The following is a 19999-nucleotide window of genomic DNA, read 5'->3' as shown; positions in this document are numbered from 1 at the left end:
GCATTGCCAAGGGGCAGACGGACATGCTGCAAGGTATTTCCAGCTTTGTGCTAACAATTGCGAGCTTGATATGAGCCTTAGGCTGTTAGTAGTTGCTCAGGACTACATCGTACTGGCTCCAGGATTGCTCTGCGGGTCTTATTCAAGGCTATTGATTGGAGAGGATGCCTGACATCAGGTAGCTATTTCTCCTGCCATCCGGAACGACAACTTTCAGTTGCATTTTCATCCTCGGCCTGCTTCTGGTGTAGGAATCGACACAACATGATATCATCTTCACTTAAAAATCTCTTGCGAACTCAAAAAGGACTAAGGACCTTTACCCGACGCGACAGATCACGACTCACAATACCATCTATTGTTAGCCTGCGATTCGCAAGTACCAAGATTCAGCTGAGAAGCTACCAAGAAGAATGCATACAGTCCGTCTTGCAGTCTCTCAAAGATGGCCATAAAAGATTGGGGATCTCTCTGGCCACTGGAAGTGGCAAGACAGTATGCAGAAATTGCTTTGGGATGACACGACCAGTGCCAAATCTGACGGCTTTCAGGTCATCTTCACTCAGTTGATTGAGAGAATACAGCCGAGACCAGGTCTTGCCACCCAGACTTTGGTCCTCGCGCATAGGAGAGAACTCGTCGAACAGGCCGCAAGGCATTGCACCAATGCTTACCCAGACAAATCTGTCGAGATCGAGATGGGCTCAGTGCATGCATCCGGGACCGCAGACATCACTATCGCCAGCCTGCAAAGCATCATATCTGGAGACCGCCTAAGCAAGTTTGACCCACGAAGGTTCAAACTGGTCCTCGTCGACGAAGCGCATCATATCGTCGCCCCCGGCTACATGCGTGTCCTCCGACATTTCGGGTTAGACACCAGAAGAACCGACTCGCCCTCTCTGGTCGGCGTATCGGCCACGTTTTCCCGCTTCGATGGCCTCAAACTCGGCGCTGCCATTGACGAAATAGTCTATCACAAAGACTACGTGGATATGATCGGCGACAAATGGCTCTCGGACGTGATCTTCACCACCGTGCAGTCGACAGCCGACATATCCAAGGTGAGGACCGGCGCCAACGGCGATTTCCAGGCAGGGGAATTGTCAAAGGCCGTCAACACGGAGCAAATCAACGACATCACCGTGCGAAGCTGGCTGGCGAAGACACCCGACAGGAAGTCGACACTCGCATTCTGCGTGGATCTTGCTCATGTTGCCGGGTTGACGCAGACGTTCCGGAAGCACGGGTTCGATGCAAGATTCGTGACTGGAGACACGCCAAAGGTGGAAAGAAGTGCCATTTTAGAATCCTTTCGCAGAGGAGAATTTCCTGTCTTGGTGAATTGCGGAGTCTTTACGGAAGGGACGGATATCCCAAACATCGACTGCGTCGTTCTCGCCAGACCAACCCGATCCCGGAACCTCTTAGTACAGATGATTGGCAGAGGCATGAGATTACACCAAGGGAAGTCAAACTGCCACGTAATCGATATGGTATCTAGCCTGGAAACCGGCATTGTCACAACGCCGACGCTGTTTGGTCTTGATCCAGGAGAACTTCTGGATAAAGCTTCCAGCGCGGATGTGCGCATGACCAAGGAAAGGAAGGAAGCGGAACAGGATCGACAACAACAGGTCTACCACGGCGAGTCGAGTTCACAGCCTCCTGCTTATACGGGCTCAGTTACCTTCACTGACTATGGCTCCGTCTTCGACCTCATAGAAGACAGTTCTGGGGAGAAGCATATTCGGGCCATTAGCATGTATGCCTGGGTTCAAACCGGCTTGGATAAGTACGTTCTCTGTGCCCCCAACGGATCCTTCATCCGAATCTCCAAACTAGACAGCGAGGCTGGAAAAGACCAACCGGTCTGGCAGGCCGTCGAAGTCAGAGCCCTGCCGCCTGGCGTGTCCAAGTCGCCATACGCGGCTCCGAGAGAGCTCCTCCAGGCGGCCACATTCACCGACGCCGTTCACGGTAGCGACAAGTACGCATCAGAGGTGTTTCCACATATTTTTATCCATCGATATCAGCGTTGGCGAAAGGGACCGCCGACTCAGGGCCAGCTGGACTTCCTGAACAAACTCCGACCGAAGGAGGAGCCGTTGACTGCTCATGATATCGACAAGGGCAAAGCGACGGACATGATCACCAAGATCAAGCACGGTGCGAAGGGAAGGTTTGCTGGTATCATGACGGAGAAGCGCCGTATCCAGCGGCATCATCATAAGAAGGCCCAGCAAGAGGCGCGGGCTCAGCAAGAAAGGGTCTCCGTTGGGCCCGTTGCATCGTGAAAAATCGGCGTATTCAGCTAAAGTTGATGCTAGCCTGGGGTGTGGAACTGTACAACATCAGGTCTCGGTATGATGTCCAAGTTGCATCTCGTATAATTTTTCTATGGGATCTGGAAATATTGGCACCGTCAAGATGCGACGCTCGCTGTTTTTGTCGCGCCGTCTTTAATCAAGTCAAACATTCGAGAAAAAAAAAACCTCCGTGTACGAGAGAACGATGCCGCAAGACAGTCCGCAGAAATCCGCTCAACGCAGCATCTGGAATGCTCGTCTCGAGATCTGCTGTGTCAACTTCTTCAGAAGCAGTGGTCACTGACGGGTCAAATCAGGAGATACTGAGCCACAAGGACCACGTGTTTGTTGATCGACCATGGGTATCATTGCATGTCAAGGCCAACCTAAAGGGGGTATGTAGGTATACAGTTCCATCGCTCTCCCGCTTGCAGTTCAATGCCAGCCGCAATTGTGTCCTTTCTGTCCATCGCCGGCCATGACAATCTTCCTTTTCCATGCCTGACGGTTCCGCCGGGCCAAACAATTCGCAAATAGTATGAACTTTTTTCGTCTTCCCTCCGATAAAGTTGACACTCCAGCCCAGCTCGTGTCCCGCATTCCAACATGCTTCCTCCTTTGCGGCCGCAAAGTACGATGCTGGAAGGGCCGGGAGTCGACCCAGTTCGCCAAGTCGCACGGCACGGCAACGGAAACGCCAAATTCTAGGCGGCAAGAGAAACCCGTGTATCCGCCAAACCCCCTTTCATTTTTGTGTCTTCGTCAAACTGCTGTCATCTTCTGACTGCCGCCGTCGGAAGCTCTTGGAAGCATCAAACATTCGAAAATCAAAGCGCGTACAAGGTATCTTTTCTTTTTCATCCTTGGTCTGCCGACCTCGGGGGTATAAAGAGTGGACGTGAAATCGTGCGGGAGAATTCATCAAAAACCCGAAAACAACAACAGAGAACAATCAATTCGAAAAAACGAGACGAAACATAAAGCAAAGCAAAACGGAAACTTCGGCCGACCGATGCATCAGAAGCGACGTTCCGGGGTATTGTACGCCAGGGTATATCCAGCCGGGGTATTTTTGCGCGTAGAGGTTCTAAGACGGGAATCTAACGGAAAGGTCCGATGGGACCGGGGTATCCAGAATTCGTAGAATGAGACGTAGAAGGGCGTCCGCTGTCGCCGGACGCACGAGTGCTGTGACGGGGCGTAACGTCACCAGGTTGGGGAATGGTCAGTTTGTCGGAGCCATTCCCGAGGGGCCGATGGGCCCATGGGTTGTCATCGTCTGGAAGATTAACGCCGCTATCGTTCCAGGGGTTTCGGTCCGCGTTGAAACTGCGGGTAGATTCAATCGAAATGAGAGAGGACTTAGAGACATTGCTAGAGCCCTTGAAGAAATTGCCGTTCGTCGAGTGGGAACTGTTCTTGCGACGATCGAGGAACGACGAGATCGAAGTCATGCTGCCAGGCTTACGAAGGCGATCGAAAATGGTGCTTCGCTCGCGAGCGACCTCGCCCTCGAAGGCAGCCTTGGTCGGAGAATCGGCGGCAATGGTAGCCGGGGCATGCTGAAGAAGCTTCGAGTCGAAGTACTGAAGAGAGTCCTCAAAAGAGTCGGACTTGGGGCGGGGGATAGAGCCCTTCAGGATAGTCACCTCCACGCCGGCTGTGGCGAACTGAGCAAGCAAGAAGTCAATGGCGTCACGAAGGCCGCCTGCGTTGTTGCGAGTGAAGGTCCAGCGCAAAGCAATGGCGGGTAAGCCTTCCTCCGAGTCGGCGTCCTGGTGGACAGAGACCTCAACTTCGTACTGAGTCTTGAGCTTGGGCACAAGATCATGGGCAAAGCTAGGCGACTCAAGGAACTTGATCAACTCGGCAGTGCGAGTCAAAACAAGCTCGTGATTGTCAGGGACCATGCCCTGCGAAGGGTTAGCCTCTACTTCAACGAGCACAACGTGTCGTCAAAACTTACCAAGAATTCGTCCACGCAATGAGGCACCTGCCACTGCGGACCAGTGACGGTGACCTCGTCACTGGCTTGTTCGGTGCTGGGGAACACGATCTTGCAGTTGTACTTGCTCTCCAACTCGTCAATGTCGCTGAGACGTGCAAGCAGCTGGCGATGGTACAGACGGTCAACGTTCACAATCTGAGAAGTGTACTCAGAGTCCTTTGAAACTATTAGCTGGGATTTTGCGCGAGCGACAGGTGACATACTGCTCTATCGACCATCTCCAGAATCTCGTTCTTCACAGCATCGAGATTCTGGGCATTCCGGGCGGGTGTGCGGCAAATGACGTTGTCGACCTTCACATCGTCATCTTCACGACCCATACCGCCGCGGTCCATGGCGTTGGAGAACTTGACGAAGACCGAGTGCTTCTTCATGATGCGCTGGATGTGCTGTCCGCCGATGCCGATGATGCGCTTGTGGTACTGATCCGGAACGTGGAAAGAGATGGAGGCTGGCATCTCTTGTTCAACAAGCGTCAGACCCTGCTTCATTGAGTCGTAGCTCGCGGCCATGACATCAATGTTGAAGTTGTACTCGTTGAAGCCGTCGAAAATGATCTGAACACTGCTCTGGCCCATGATCTTGTTGATCTTGCCGTTCTTCTTGCCGCTCACGAATTCCTTGTGCTCATTGGCAAGTTCAATCTTGACGCGAATCTGGTACTGGGATTGTACGAGAAACTTAATCTCGGACATGACCATAAGGGCAGACTTCACAGCGTCATCAGATCCAGTGATGGAGAAATTCATCTTGTCAAAAGACAGGTCTGCGTCGGAGTTCGCACAAACATCACCAAGCATGGTTCTAACGTCAGCGGGGTTGGGAAGCTGCCGGGCGTCGGCCTGTTGAATCCACCAGGCCGCACTGTAGAACTGCCCAGCCTGAAAGGTAGCGTTAGAAGTTGTGCAATATGGCGGGCGTTTTCCCCCACTGAGACTCGACTTACCAATGCCATGATCTCGCGAACTGTGCGCTCCACGTGGAGTCCTTCGCTACCTTGAACTCGAACCATATTACGCTGGCTGGCGAGAGACGGAAACAAGATGTAAGTACCGTTCGCCTCCAAAATCTTGCGTACCTTATCCAGACGTGTGAGGAGGATACTATCGATCTTGGCGGGTGCAATGGTGACATCCTTCATATAGAGCCGAATGCGGGATACAGTCTCGTGGAGTTTCTGCTTGGCAAGCTCAATGGCCTGGGGGCTCTCTCCCGTGATAAAAATGTCCGTAGGGTCCCGACGACTAGCACCAACCGGGCAGTAACGGTACATCTGGGAGAACGGAGGCGGGAAGTAAATGGCGGTCCCGGTGGATGACTCGATGAGCTTAATGTTCTTCCTGTGACGGCCGCAGACGAGCTGGTGAATCGACAGGTCCAGCTTGGTGGCATCAACGACTCGGCCGAGCTGAATTTACAGTTAGCTAGCTGAGACACGGGCCAATCAGCGATTGTCCAAACATACAAGAGTGTCGATCTGGATGAGCACACGGGCCTTGGCATGTTCGACGGACAGAATGTCGCCATAAATGGCGACTCTCCATCTCTGGTCAACACGCATTTCGGCATCACCCGACATGCCATCCACCATTGGGGTCAGCTTCGGGCCCAGGAGAAAAATGTCGACTCCGCAGTATTTGGAGATGTAGTCCAGGGTATCGGTGACTTGCTGCTTCAAGGCGCCAGCAGTGAGGTCACAGACAAGATGGCCTTCCACGTCGACCGTCGTACAACGCTAGATTGGCACGGTTAATCCAGGCGTTTCATCCACCTCCCCCTTGATCGATGTCAGAAACCTACCAGGACAGTCTGGTTGTCGTTCAAGATGGTCTCCCTGCTCTTGTGAACCATTTCCGGCGTACCCGAGAGACACACGGTGGTGACCTGTTGTCCCTTTGCGTTCTTGGGAGTCGTCGAGATGACGTGGGCTTCGATTTGGAAAGGGCCGCTGGTAATGTCCTTGCAGACCTTGCGCAGGTTGGCGAGGTTCTGAGTGTGGACGGGTAGCTCGTGGACTTGGACATCGTCGGGGGCATCTTCGGGATGGGTCCATCGGAGGACAGCGTCGGCGGTCGCGTGCAGGATGTCCTCGGTGTTTGGGCCGACGAGGTCGGACGCGAACGGGACATTGAACGAGTAGTGGATGATGGGCGTCGGGGCATCGAGAGGCTGAGCTGAGCTTATTGAAGCAGCCTGCTGGGGAGCTGTATCTCTTCTCGGGTTCATGGGGTTCATGGGCATATTGGGACGGCCCATTCCGAAGTTGGGGCTCATCCTCTCGGACCAGTGACGCATGTTTGCCAGTTTGTTCATATTGTGAGCGAAGAAGACAACAGGGCCAGAGAGGGGGAGAGGCGACGACGATAGGCCGAAAGCAATGGACCGCGAACGATAATCGTGGGGGTATTTCTGTGGGAAAAAAACAAGAGGAAATTGAAACGGGGGGAAAAAAGAGAAGAGGATGAAAGGAGGGGGGGAAAAAAAAAAAGGGAAAAAAAAGAAGGAAGTGCGTAACGCTTCTCGATGCTCTCTATTCTCTTTCTCTCTCTCTCTCTCTCTCTCTCCTCAGACTCGACGAGGGGCCTGTAGAGAGGGAATGTTTTGGAGATGATGGTTGAGGATGATGAGTGTGAAAGGACTGAGAAGAGGAGTCGAGAGATTCAGCCAGAAGGATGGTCATAGGTGTGGTCAAGACCACTAACGGCAGACCCAGACCAGGCCAGGCAAGACAAGGCATGGCATGGCATGGTCCGGCCACTCCCAGTCCATCTGTCCCCCCGTCGTCCCAGGCCATGGCCCATCGTCTGGCGCCCAGTCCCAGCCCAGAAGTGAGCCCCACTCAGTCCATCCACCTCACTTCCAGTCCACTCAGTGCTGCAGTGGTGGCCCCCTCCCTCCCCCTCCCCGGGCCTCTATCCGTACCTTACCAGGTACCTAGGTACCTTAAGAGTTCCCCGTCTCAGTTCGCAGATGGCGGTACATGCGGGAGTACATCCGCGGCATCGTTATTCACACGGGGGGACAAGTAAACCCAGGGCAAGCATTACCTACCTACGAACTTCGCGGCGGTTCACGGACTCGGACTGGATACCTTAGGTACCTTACTGGGCGCTGGACATGGCCGGTGTTGAACTGGGCTCAACTCCCTTCAGGCGAGTCCCCCGACGTAACCACCAAACCCCCCATACCGCAGTACATACCAACGGATCCATGGATACGTACTATCTAGCCCACAGGCCAGGGCAGCGCATACTTCAGTATCACCTCACTGTCACACAGATTGAGGGCATCCCGGGTGGGGGACTGACGATGCGTCAAGTGGTGTGCTGTCCTCTGGATTCCATTCTCGTAGACCTGTCCGTAAGGTACTTTACGAAAAGGGTGATGGATGATTCAGTGCCTTATCCCACAGCAGCTCGGTAGCAGGAATGGAGGTTATAAGACACCTCAGGTACAGATACCTTAGCTTACCTACCTACCTACCTTAAGGTAAGGTAAGGTAAGGTACTTAGCATCTAAGGCAAGGTAGGTAGGAAACAAACACCCGACTTCTTGCTATCATCTCAGTTCAGGGCTCCAAACCTCGAAAAATCTTAGCAAGCACCAGGTATTCTGGGTTTCCGGGCCACCTTACCCACCTAAAGTCCCGATGTCGCCAAGGCCATGTACGAAGTACTTCCGGCACCTTAACATCCATGACGGGTGACGGTCCAACGCACGGCTCACCCTTGCTGCGGTTGCGCCTGCGCTACGGCGGCCGCAGCTCACTGGCTGGCTCTGCCCGCTGACTGGCAGCAGGGTTCGAGGGTCCTTTCTGGAGCAAGCTCGATGCCGGGCATGGAACAAACAAAACAAGGGTATCCTTTTGCCCTTCTGCAAGCAGAAATGTACTTCAATCTTGTTAATTGCCTGCTGCAGTTCTCCTCATTCCACTGACTTCCACCAAGTTTAAAATTCCAACAAAATCGACAACCCCCAACCAAGGTGCCTGTTTTTGCTGCGTCCAATCCCAATCCTAAATCACACCTCGAGGTTCCATATTACGACAAGTTATTACCTGACCGAGGGCCCTGGTCTCTGCCAGCCCACGATCACTGTCAACCGCTTGTGGTCAGGTCACGTCACGGATGCGCCGAGCCATGGGCATCAAACGAGTGCCGCTTCTCCCACCAGCTACGGCCAACATATCCTCAATCCCACGTCTCGGTCGCCCTTGGGCTCCGGCCCGGAAGACCAGCTCCATCCCATTCGCTCCTGCATTATCGGCCGCGTCCGTGGTGAGCTGGCAATGGCACCTCGGTGGTGGTGTTGGACGGGACGAGTTCACGGGCGCCAGTCAGGATGTCAGGATACCTTGCCTTGAGGTGGACAAAGTGCCTCCCAGCGTCCGTACAGTACGTACAGAATAGCTACCTTGGCTACCTTAGGTGGGCGAAGAAGCGGCAAGGGAACAAGAAGCTTGCTTGACCATTCTGAGGGTGCAAAACCGTCGTCGTGCATGTATCCCACGCGTTATGGAGTCCTCGTGCCTCCCGGAGAACCAACCCAATGGCCGAGATGAGAGACAGAACAGAGACACCGGTGACAGGTAGAAACAGCCACTGCTTGTCATGTCCTCCAATGCCGACGAGAGCCAAAAAAAAAAAAAAAATGAAAAGAAAAGAGCCCTTTTCTGTCGCAAACAACAAGTCAGACAAGTGCAGGGAACCATGACCCTGGCCTAATTAACCAGGACGCCGACTAGCAGTAGGGCTGTGTGTGTGCGCGCGCGCGTGTGTCTGCTAATTGTCGTCGCTGTCCGGGCTGGCTTTGTTTATGGCTCTTCTATTTCGTTTGATATAATTCATCGAGTACCTACCTGCCTGGTCGAGTGACCCTCACGAATTGAGGTATTTTGAGATGTACGTACATGGTAATTAATAAGGGTCGAGCCTACTTACCTGACCTCATAATTTCCCATTCCCGAGCACAGCCCCAGGGGTAATCGACATCTTACGTACATGGTCATCCGGACACTCTCTCCCAGCACTCCGTGCCCGTCAGATTCCCGAGCCCGAGAGGGGGCCTATCTCCGGCATCCCGCTGAGGCATGTTGATGCAGCGCAACACTGATCAACGAGGGCTTTCGTCTGGCATGCTTCTTAATTGAGGCAGGGTCAGGAATGTCGAGTCGGTACGTGTAGTGTCACAGCACCGTGTGCACCTGTGGATAACCTAACCTACCTTAGCTTGCCTTAGGTAAGGTAAATGTCTGCGGGTACCCGGAAGCCCGGCCCCCGAGGTAGTGGAAGGTATCCGGACGCGCTGTCTGTATCATCTCTGCGGCCCCGACTCGAGCAGGAACCTTGAACTACCTCCATCCCCGAATCCCCAAGTATCCGGTCGCACCTACCACCACGACGGAAACGATATCAGATCCAACCCAGCCCAATTGATCAGACGCTGCGACAGCGACAGCGGCAGCTTCTCGACCGGCATCTTTCACCTGACCCGGAGCAAGTATCTTCCACCAAATCGAGGAAAACCACATATCTACTACGCCAATTATCCGAGGCGACACAAATGGAGCTACATTTTCCATGAAGCCTTGTAGTCTCTTTCTTTTCTGGCGCATTGCGAAAGACAGAGGGGAAAATTGGCCGGGATACCTGTCGCTCCTGATTTAGGTAGGGTCGGTCGGCTCACGAACCCGACCCCGCAACATCACCACACGTTAATAGGGGATACTCGCCATGCCTCTTACAGTGGGCGGCGGTGACTGCTGAGACCCCTCCTCGTTTCGCCAGGAACTCGATCCTGGTTGTCTAGCGCTGGGAGCACGCGACTGACAGCCGGCATGGATCGATTCATCCAAGTGGCCCTGGGTTGCCGATTGTGGCCTGGCTGGCGGCAACGGCAGCAGCGCCCTCAACCAAGCGAGCAACTAATAAGCTCGCGACGTGACCAGCAATCGTCATGACCGTTATCGTCGTCACCTTCCGCCGCCACCCCGCGCGTGCAGGCCGTCAGAGGAGACTTTCATGGTTAAACACCCATCCAAGGAACGTCGAATACTCTGTCTTTGCACAGGGCTTGGTTCGTCCGCGATCGACTCACTCGGCATACGCGTCTGTTGAGCAACGAATACAACTCGCAGCAGGACGTCAACTCTCACTTTGGAGGAATAAATCTTCCAACAGACAAAACGGCCTGTGTTCGCCGGCCGTCGCGAGACTGATCTTAGTCAGGTCGTTTCCTAGCGACTGTCGATCTACTCACAGTTCTCTTTTCTTCTACGCATGCCGACCTTGACCAACCTGGAGATGGTTCAGACAGAAAACAATCTCGTCGACTCAGGCCCGCGACGATGCCCGCACAACATTGGACTGCTTCGCATCCCCTCATAATAAGACCATGCAATTCCACGCATGTCGCACGTTCCATTCAGGAGGGAGATCGGCCAGACGCACAAAAGAGCCACCGTATTTCCCAAATGGTCATTCCCCGACATGTTGGAGCTTCGACTGAACTTTCACTCTGGCCCCAAAGTCAACCAACATCCCTGGACCCTTGAGCCAATTACCTGCACTTGCCCTCCCGAAGCGTCACTGCGTCTCAAGCGGTACCTTAGTGTTGGGCGCAGCGGAGAGGGGGAAGCTCAAGCCTCCAGCAAAAGCTTCCCGAATCCCACCGCATCAGTCGTTCGCAGACCGTGGCCGTAGCCGTCAGTCAGCCAGTTACTGATGCAGTTTGGGGTTTGCTCCGGCCCTCAAGTTCATTGATAGGGCTGCTTCGGCGTGCCGGCACCATACCGTTATTGCATGTACCGGCCGCGGCACAAAGCGACTACTATGTAACTGCTCCCCTTCCCGCCTTTTAACGCTGACTTGTATTGCTCCGAAGACTAGAAAGACTCAAGACGCTGCTGAGCAAAGTGTACGACGGTCTCGCAGTATGGCGGAAGGCGACTGACACATGTCAAACTAACAACACCAAGACCTCGAGTTAGGGCTTCCCTCGCAGCTCCTGTCTTGGGCCTGCCCTTGATGATGTTCCCAGGACAGGGAAGATGCCGTGGAGGCTGTTGTCGCCTAGAATCAACATCGCTGGCTGACTGATCCGCAACCAGAAAAAGTGGCCGCGCCCCGACTTGTTGTCAACTGCTGCTGCTGCCCGCCCACCTGCGAGTCGGCTTCTAAGAGAGCGAATTGCAGGACGTCCGGGTACCTTTCGGATTATGTTGCCGCTCACGTCCTTCAAAAGCTCGACGGCATTCACTGTAGGCGACCTCGCCAATATCGACGTTGGACTGCTCTTGCCGCGGCGGACAATGCAGGTCCTGCTCGTATGTGATTCAACTAGCCGCTCTATCCCGTCAGAGAGTAGACATACATATGTCGATGATCCCCGGCTGAACGTTTCAACCTCGAACTGGTCTTCCACACACTGACACTTGGACCAACAGAATACACCAGCTCAAGCCAGGCATGCTAGCCAGGCACGTCCTTGCAATACAACTGACTGTGAAACTTTCCTCAGCGGATGAGGCGAGCTGGTCAAAACAATGTTATATTGATGCAAGGGCTACAGAACTACGTCCGTTTGAACGGGTCCACCGGAACCATACTTGTTGAGGGCAACGCCTCTGTGGTGTCTACTTCACTCTCTTTCCCTCGTCTTTTTGGCGTTTATTAGAACAATTGAATGGCTTTCGTTCACGTGAGGAAACATAGCCGCACACGCCAGAGTCGACGGTATACTTTGTAGCACCATCGTGGGTGAGGGCTTCACGATTCAAGTTAGAAACAAGGAATTACCAAGCTTCCCTATCCGAACTCTTCATAACCAACCAACTTGGCTTTCTTTTTCGGCAGCAGATCTCCCTTCCATTTCCCAGTCCGAACCCACCCACATATAACCACCTTGAGGCGCCGGGTAACCAAGGGACCACAGATACCCAGAATTAAGGACGATTGACGAAAATTTTCCATCTACATCGAAGAGAGAAGAAAGCCTTCCTGTCATTATCTCTGCCCGCTGCCCACTAACTCGCGCTCTTCGTAGTGCAGACAAGCATGCCCCCTTAGCAGTACGGCCGCCGGGTCCGAAACATGCACGACTCCAGACCTCCGCCTCCTCGCCGCCTCAACGGTAAGTGTTGGGGTCGAGGAGCGGCCCCGGCTCATCCCTTGTTGAAGCACTAAACGTATCCTGGGCGAGAACGGGCAGCCAGCTGCAAGCCCAAAGAGAACGGTCAGAGATCCCAGTGATCGGGGAAGCTGAAAACAAGCCACACATGACTTCAGTACAGACGGTGCTCAAGGTGAAAGTGAGCCCGTGCTCGTTCGCCCTCAAAAGTTGATGGCGGTCCGCGAAGGGGACAAAAACTCTACCGCGCGTCTGCGACTGCTACACTATGGGCAACTCTGCGAAGCTGAAGGGGTGTAGCAGCAACGGCCGACTTCTAGACCATTCGTCTCACCAGGTTGAAAACCGAGTTTAGGTCATGTTTGCTTCCCGAGTTCCAAGTTCTGTCTTCGCTTGGTCTAGTCATGAGCTGCTGGACTTGCCAATAGTACAAGGTTTCTGCTGGCCCAGTTCATTATTTTTACAAAAGTATACCGTTCCACATGGCTCTTGCCGAACTCCATCCTGTCTTTGTTCTCCCAATTTTCCGTGCCGAATCCGTACCGACCTCCAAACCAATATCAATGACCTTCTACCTTATGATTTATGCCGACGTCCCGACGAGACCTTGTGCACTCACAGCCTACTCACAGCAGCATCTTTCACCGATAAACCTGGCGCGGAGCCTCATCGGCGTAGTAGATTTCCGGAGCGGCCACTCTAGGCCGCTCGATGTACGACACCTCAGCCTCGCCCCGAGCCGGTGCTGGCTGGCCGTAGTACTGCTGCTCCACCGGCCTGACGCTATACTCTCTTCGCACAACCTGAGGCTCGGCTGCCGGCCGCACGCTGTACGAACGCGGACCAGGTTGGATGACCTCCCGCCGAGAATCATGGTGCATTGGTGCACCATAGTCCTGGATGGGCAGCTGCTCCGGTCTTACGCTCTGTACTCTCCCGTATTCTCGCGGGAGCTCGTACCGTACCGTTTCTGTAGGCCGGGCTGTTGTCGCTCGCATCATATACTCTCTCGGCACCTCCTCCACAAGACGTCGCTCCGTCCCACCCCGAACTTGGACATACTCTTCCCCTGCCGGTGGTGCCATCGGTCTTGTTGAGTATTCCCGTTGTCGGTAGACCCGATGAGGATCTGGAATTGCATACTCTGGCTGGGTGACAACTCTGCGAGGCGCCGCGTACATGGGCGAGGTGCGCTGGTAGATGACGTCATCATCATGGGAATCCGGGGCTGGTCGTCGAGTATGGGCTCGGGTCGGTGCTCTTTCAAAGAGAATCTCAGGGTCGGCCGGTCGAGGTGGAGGCGCGGCTGACTGACGGCCGACTGGTTCGTAATATCTGCGACCGCTGATCGGGTCCATCACAACTCGGGCAGGCGGCGCTTTCGGCGGCCCCATGAGTGGTGAACCTCTTTCCCTCATAAGGGGAGATCGAGATCTCCCACGGGCGCTCATGTGAGTGACTTCATAGCCATCGCGAAAGTATCGTGCAGGTTCCCTACCGTAGCGATCGACACTAGCTGGAGAAGTTGCGTAAACCTCACTCGGCGCGGTTCGTACGGTATAAATGCCCGGTGATTGTACTCGCCGAACGTAATCAGCCCCGCTAGGGACGCGAGGGTCCTCCATAAACTCTCGTGGGTATTCGTACTCGCCAGGAATCGCGACTTGACTCACAGGCCGTCGATACTCTTGCGTCTGGTACGCTGGGGCTGCGTCTTCCTCTCGGTAGGAACGGGAGTATTGTCGCTCTGGCTGTACAGGGCGCGGTTCTTCTTCTGTCTGCCTTCTCTGTCGCTTTTGTGGACGGACAAATGAGGGCGCACTCATGGGAGAAGGCGAGTGCGGCTCTGGCTTGATATAAGGTTCTGCCTCTGGCGCTTGCCGGGCTGCCTTCTTGTTGCCCATGTTGTTCTTCTTTTTCTTGCCCTTCCGCTTGTCAATGTTCCGTCCTCCCTGAGGCGAGCTATCTGGGCTGGAAACAGTGTTGGGCTCATTGCGCAACGCCCTGACCTGTGCGGTGGTCCCTAGAGGAATGCTCATATCCGGTGCATCAACAACAGAGCCGCCAGCCATGGCGAGAGGAGAGACATGAGCGGGCTGTGGAGCAATGGGGGACAAGTTTTGGGCGCGGACTTGAATAAGCGGCGAGGGCTGGCGATCAAGCAAAGAGTCTCTCAATTGCTGGACAGCCGGTGGTGGAATATCAGCACTGCCGTCAAGGTTCATGGCGCCTGACTCCTCAGATCGACTGACGTCTCCGCTTCCGCCTCCAGATGTCGACCCCGTATTGTCGCCTCTGTCCGTTCTCCGAGTCGTTCCTACGGACGGGTCGCGGTCATAGTGCGCAACGCCGTTTGCGCTCATGTCAGCTGGTATGTGGGAGGGCGAGACGGTCGAGGCTTGGCCCTGTGGCTGATGAGTAGCAGACGCATGAGGGAGCGAGGATGTCAAGCCAGGGGGTCTTGATTGGACTTGCGTCGCCCGGTCGAAGTTTTGAGAGGACGCAGTAGCTCCGTCTGTGTGGGTGATGGGTTCAGAGTCGTTGCCCGCGCGTGAGCTGAGAAGCGAGGAATCGGGCGAGTTGTGTTGGGAGGAGTAGTAAGAGTTCTCATCAAACGAGTCACTTGCAGCTGAAGCGTTAGCAGCCAGTTTGGCATTGGCAGGGAGATTCGCAGTAGCTTGGACAAGAGTCAGAGCCTTGGACAGGACATCGGAAAGGTCGAAGTCGGCGAGGGGTTCTGACTGTGCCGATGCCTTCAACGAAGCCCGGCGCTGGTCAACCTCGTCCCGCAACGCTCGCTCAAGACGCTGCCGCTGCAGCTGGATCTCGGCCTTGATCAGGTCATCAGATTTCTCGAGAAAAATAGGATTGATCTCTGTGTTGCGGGAGCCATATGGTCTCGCAGGCAGATTCGCGTTAGTCGGAGGCGGATTCCCTAGGCCTGGAAGAGACGCGTTTTGCGTGTTCGCAAGTGGCTGCGAGTTCCCAACCTGGAAAGCTGCGATTCCACTCGGTTCTTTTGTGGGCGCAGAAGGATTGGATGAGGACGAAAATGCAGACGTAGGTGTCTGTTTCGCCAGATGCGCTGGAATCTTGATGTTTGGGTGGGTGCCAGCGAGAACGGCATTGCGAAACTGTACAATCCTCTCGAACTGCTGTATCTGATGAAGTTCATCATTTGAAAGGCCCAAAGATGAGGCATGCGAAGCCATCGGCGGCACTGTCGCAAGCTGGCCTTGAGCCATAGCGAAGAGCAAAGGGCGCTGGGAGTTTTCCGCAGCGCACAAGGTCAAAAGATCAGCAATCAAGCAAAAAAACAAAACCCCAAACAAGAAAGGAAACTAGATAACAGGGGCACCAGATGGTAGAATCCTGCTCAGTCGTGGGATACAGAATGTGAGAAGACTGGAAAGAATTCTGCTGCACCTTAAGACAATGAAGAGAAAGGGAGGCGTGTTTGTTTTGTGCGATGATGAGCTGGTGTTCGGGAATGGAGAAGAAAAAAAAGGAATGACTTGGGTCATCCGCAGTTGCTTACTTAAGCGACTGGCTACCGAAGGAGCCCAAGCTCGCGTCCTCCCCCCGGGCCAAGCAATGATTATTACCTAGCGGGCTGCACCCGTCCCGCTGGGAGCAGCTCCCTGCAAACTGCTTCTAATTACCTCAAGAGAAGCAACGTATCATACATGCCATCTCGCCGACGTGACTCAACAGCAAGACACCTCTACTCCTCTCTCGTGCAAAGCCTCACACACTCTCAAGTTCCATTCGAAACATTGTGATTGAGGAGCCCCCATGTTGAGAGATCTTAAAAGTGCCGTTCTGTTCCCACCTGCCTCATTTCGCCTCCTTCATGCCACCCAGACTCCCACGCCTATCCAGAAGCTTCCTTTCCCCAATTCGACCTCTCAAGTCTTATTGCCAACATACGACACGACCACTTATATCCACGCGGCCGATTGAGTCCCCCAAGCTCACGCCTTTGCTTCGGTCTGTTATTCGACACACTTCACGACAAATACACACTTCCGGCTCAGTCATGGAGTCCAAGCCCCAACTCAACGGAGTGACAACTCCCAAACCGGTCCTCTTCTTGTAGGTCAACTCACTACGCATTATCATGTACTATTCACATCAGCTAATGCATTGCAGCGATATCGACAACTGTTTATACCCCCGAAGTAAGTTTCGACACACAAGGAGACTGTCTACCAGCAAACTGATCCCGGTCAGGCTCGAGAGTGCAGGACCACATGGCCCAGCTCATTGACGAGTATTTCGCCAAGCACCTCTCCCTATCGTGGGAAGATGCGGTGAAGCTACACAAGGAGTACTACACAAACTACGGACTCGCTATCGAAGGCCTGGTTAGACACCACCAAATCGACCCCTTAGAGTACAACTCCAAGGTCGACGATGCCTTGCCCCTCGAGGACATCCTCAAGTACAACCCTGAACTGCGCGAACTACTTGAGGACGTCGACAAGAGCAAGTGCACCATGTGGCTTCTAACCAATGCCTACATCAACCACGCTAGGCGCGTGGTTAAGCTACTGCGAATCGACGACCTCTTTGACGGTCTAACGTTCTGCGACTACTCCCAGCAACCGCTGATTTGCAAGCCCGCGAAGGAGATGTACTTGAGGGCCATGAAGGAAGCAGGCGTCGAAAGGATGGAGGACTGCTATTTTGTTGGTAAGCCGTCGCATGCTACGTCCCGCTATGTGAGGACCACTAGATAACAGATGACTGCAGACGACTCATACTTGAATTGCCAAAAGGCCCAAGAGTACGGCTGGAACGTGGCACATCTGGTAGAGGAGGGACTCCCTGTGCCAAGGACGCAGGCATCCAAACACCAGATCAGGGATTTAAGAGAGCTGCGCGACGCCTTTCCCCAGTTCTTTAAATCAAGGAACACGGAGGCAGCCTTACTAAGAGCACGAAAGCAATGACAAGCAAAGGGTATGGACCGAAAGAGACGTAACAGGTGAAGGGCAGCGGGCTAGATTTAGAAAAGGAAAACCATGTATTGGTTTTAGTTGGGTATCGTCTTATTTCATAGATATCTGCAATATACCCCAAGTTTATTCCGCCTCTCAACGCCGGAAAGCACCGTCATAACGCTTGAAAAAATTCCATGGCTTGCACCCTTCTCTATGACCGTCGACCCTCAATTCGACACTCAAGGCCTGCGAATGCTCCTGATGACCTCGTCAAGCTTGGCGAGAATTTGGTCCTTCTCTTTGATCGCATCCTGACGTTGCGCCTCGGCGACTTTGAGCTCATCCTCCAGCTCTTGTATGTATCGCTCCTGGTCGGCTTCGCTACTGTCTAGTCCGGGGAGACTGGAGATGAGAACCTCGATCTGCTGCTCTTTGATAATCAGGTCGCGGGACAGCTCGGCAAGTCCTTCCCTGAATTCGTCGGCGGGGAGAGGGTCGACTGCGCACGTTCGGTCAACTATGGGTCATAGGGAGGGTTCTTTTAGAACAAACATACCCTCTTTTTGATCCGGCTCCTGCTTTACATCGCGAATCTTGTCATTGGGCCCAAGGAGCTCAAGGTCGTGACGTCGGTGGACGAAATGGAAGCTCGCGACGAATTGCTGAGCGAGCTGAATCATGTGTCAGCAATTGCTGTGTAAGGAGAGTATGAGTATGTCCCTTGTACCTGGTCCAGAGCATCTTGTAGTTGGGTGAGTCTGTCGCCCATGGTGCTGTATGGTTGTCGCGACGACTGCTGATTTTGTTTGAAGTCGCAGAGGATCGCATCGCGGTTGGCAGCGGTACGCAGTACGCGGGGATGCGCCTTGGCCAGAGCTTTCCAACTCTGGGTACGTACCTGCTGTCACTAACTTCGGCTCATCTCAGGTCAATCACGACTTTTTTTTTTTTTAGGCCGTCTGTGAACTTGTCCAGCAAGATAGATTCAGCTTTCTGTACTTAATTAAGCTTTCTTCGAATCTGGTAAATGCATACTCTACGAGGTTTTTTACTAGAGGTCCGGCCTCGGCCTCGGCTTCTTCGATTATTGTCTCCGATTGCTCGCCACGCTCGCCCTGTATCGACGCCGACACGATCACTAAGAAAGGATACACACGATTCGTCATTCCCGGATCCCTCTACAGCAAAACACCACGATCTCGCATCATTTTTAGCGTATGCCGACAGAACTGGGCTAGACGCTTCGTCCACCGTCTATGTTGGCACACATTACGAGTACATCGTCACATCAACTCTGGCGCAGTACGGTATACACGCCGTGAGGGTGGGCGGGATTTCAGACTACGGCATCGATATCCTTGGTACCTGGAAACTGCCCAAGAACAAACTCAAGATCATTCTACAGTGCAAAGGAGGGGCTCAGAAAGTCAACCCTTCGCTTGTCCGAGAGCTGGAAGGCTCCTTCGTTGGGGCTCCTGTTGGTTGGCGCGGCGAAGGAGTTGTCGCATTCATGGTCAGCGAAAAAACAGCAAGCAAAGGGGTACGCGAGGGCATGACCAGAAGTCGATGGCCGATGGGTTTCATCTCTTGCTCGAATGATGGAATCATTCGGCAGATTCTCTGGAACCAGCGCGCAGAAGAGGAAGGTTTGAGGGGCATGAACGTCACCTTACGCCACACCGATGGAAAAAACGGCGAGTCGCAAGTTGTTTTGACGTACAAAGGCAAACGTTTCCCAAGAAGTTCTGATGGCGAGGTTACGGAGCTATGATCTTTCAAGCTCCTTTATCATCCACATATCTATCGACAGATCGACCTGCAAGATCAACTACTCGTCTCAATGGTGCCCACCCACACCCATCGGCTGTCGTTCTTTTGCCGCAGATACCTTCAGCAAGGGAGCAGGAGAAGGGGAGTGACGAGATAACACAGCGTGCATGGCACATGTTGTTGGACGTACGATGCGGCTGTTGAAGAAGGATCCAAGTTCAAATGTCACTTACCTCGTATAAGCTCGCAAGGGTACGTGTTTCTATCAGCATCCTAACATTTCTGCCGTAAGACCACGTCTAATAAGGATTCAGAAGCTTTCAGCGGTCATGACAAGCCTCGGAACACAGTAGGATCGTTTTCCAATCTTATTGCTCTCCGAATTCTGAAGCAAACCCACACGAAATACCAAAACTACCCATTCCAACTTACTGCCTTGTTGGCCTGCATCAAATCATCCCGCAAACTTCAAGTTGGATTCCGAGGACGTCGATCTGTTGAGGCTGGTCCAAAACGCTCGCTGCCAAATCATCTCTGAGGTGACACGTCAGTCAAAGGCCAATACCTGAAAGAATACGAGAACATCGGGGATCAAGCTTCTCGACACTAGGAGCAGTTCAAGTCTGGCCTTTGCTACCAGGCAAAATATGCTCCAGGCACTTAGCTGGCAGCAACAATAGTCCCTCCTCGGTTTAATGGTTATGTATGCAAAGGACTTCCTGTTTCACATCAGACGATCTGAACGGTGGATGTAACGGTAATTGACAGCGGAGGTCAAGGCAGACTTGCATCGGGTTGTTGGCCGGGGCAAAGTAGTCGGACGACCGGAACTCCTGACG

General features: G+C 53.6%; 5 protein-coding genes across 5 annotated transcripts; 2 read left to right on the top strand and 3 right to left on the bottom strand.

Moving 5' to 3' along the window:
* Window positions 1-497: 497 nt before the first annotated feature.
* Window positions 498-2297, top strand: CkaCkLH20_01506 (DEAD/DEAH box helicase; the record flags this gene model as incomplete). Its single annotated transcript, XM_038884225.1, has 1 exon — window positions 498-2297. The coding sequence occupies one exon, from the start codon at window positions 498-500 to the stop codon at window positions 2295-2297; it is 1800 nt and encodes a 599-aa protein (XP_038750817.1).
* Window positions 2298-3409: 1112 nt separating this feature from the next.
* On the bottom strand, window positions 3410-6630 carry CkaCkLH20_01505 (KH domain-containing protein; the record flags this gene model as incomplete). The annotated part of the gene is made up of 6 exons (XM_038884224.1): window positions 3410-4222; window positions 4276-4473; window positions 4521-5198; window positions 5264-5725; window positions 5783-6052; window positions 6118-6630. The coding sequence occupies 6 exons, from the start codon at window positions 6628-6630 to the stop codon at window positions 3410-3412; spliced, it is 2934 nt and encodes a 977-aa protein (XP_038750816.1).
* Window positions 6631-13085: 6455 nt separating this feature from the next.
* On the bottom strand, window positions 13086-15656 carry CkaCkLH20_01504 (uncharacterized protein; the record flags this gene model as incomplete). Its single annotated transcript, XM_038884223.1, has 1 exon — window positions 13086-15656. One exon carries the CDS (start codon window positions 15654-15656, stop codon window positions 13086-13088), a length of 2571 nt encoding a protein of 856 aa, XP_038750815.1.
* Window positions 15657-16483: 827 nt separating this feature from the next.
* CkaCkLH20_01503 (pyrimidine 5'-nucleotidase) lies at window positions 16484-17186 on the top strand (the record flags this gene model as incomplete). The annotated part of the gene is made up of 3 exons (XM_038884222.1): window positions 16484-16539; window positions 16597-16625; window positions 16678-17186. The coding sequence occupies 3 exons, from the start codon at window positions 16484-16486 to the stop codon at window positions 17184-17186; spliced, it is 594 nt and encodes a 197-aa protein (XP_038750814.1).
* A 443-nt stretch (window positions 17187-17629) lies between these two features.
* On the bottom strand, window positions 17630-18159 carry CkaCkLH20_01502 (mediator of rna polymerase ii transcription subunit 21; the record flags this gene model as incomplete). The annotated part of the gene is made up of 3 exons (XM_038884221.1): window positions 17630-17889; window positions 17947-18061; window positions 18118-18159. 3 exons carry the CDS (start codon window positions 18157-18159, stop codon window positions 17630-17632), a joined length of 417 nt encoding a protein of 138 aa, XP_038750813.1.
* Window positions 18160-19999: the final 1840 nt, after the last annotated feature.

The sequence above is a fragment of the Colletotrichum karsti genome (genome assembly GCF_011947395.1).
Source record: "Colletotrichum karsti strain CkLH20 chromosome Unknown Scaffold3, whole genome shotgun sequence".
NCBI lineage: Eukaryota > Fungi > Ascomycota > Sordariomycetes > Glomerellales > Glomerellaceae > Colletotrichum > Colletotrichum karsti.
This window is presented reverse-complemented; position numbering and strand designations above follow the sequence as displayed.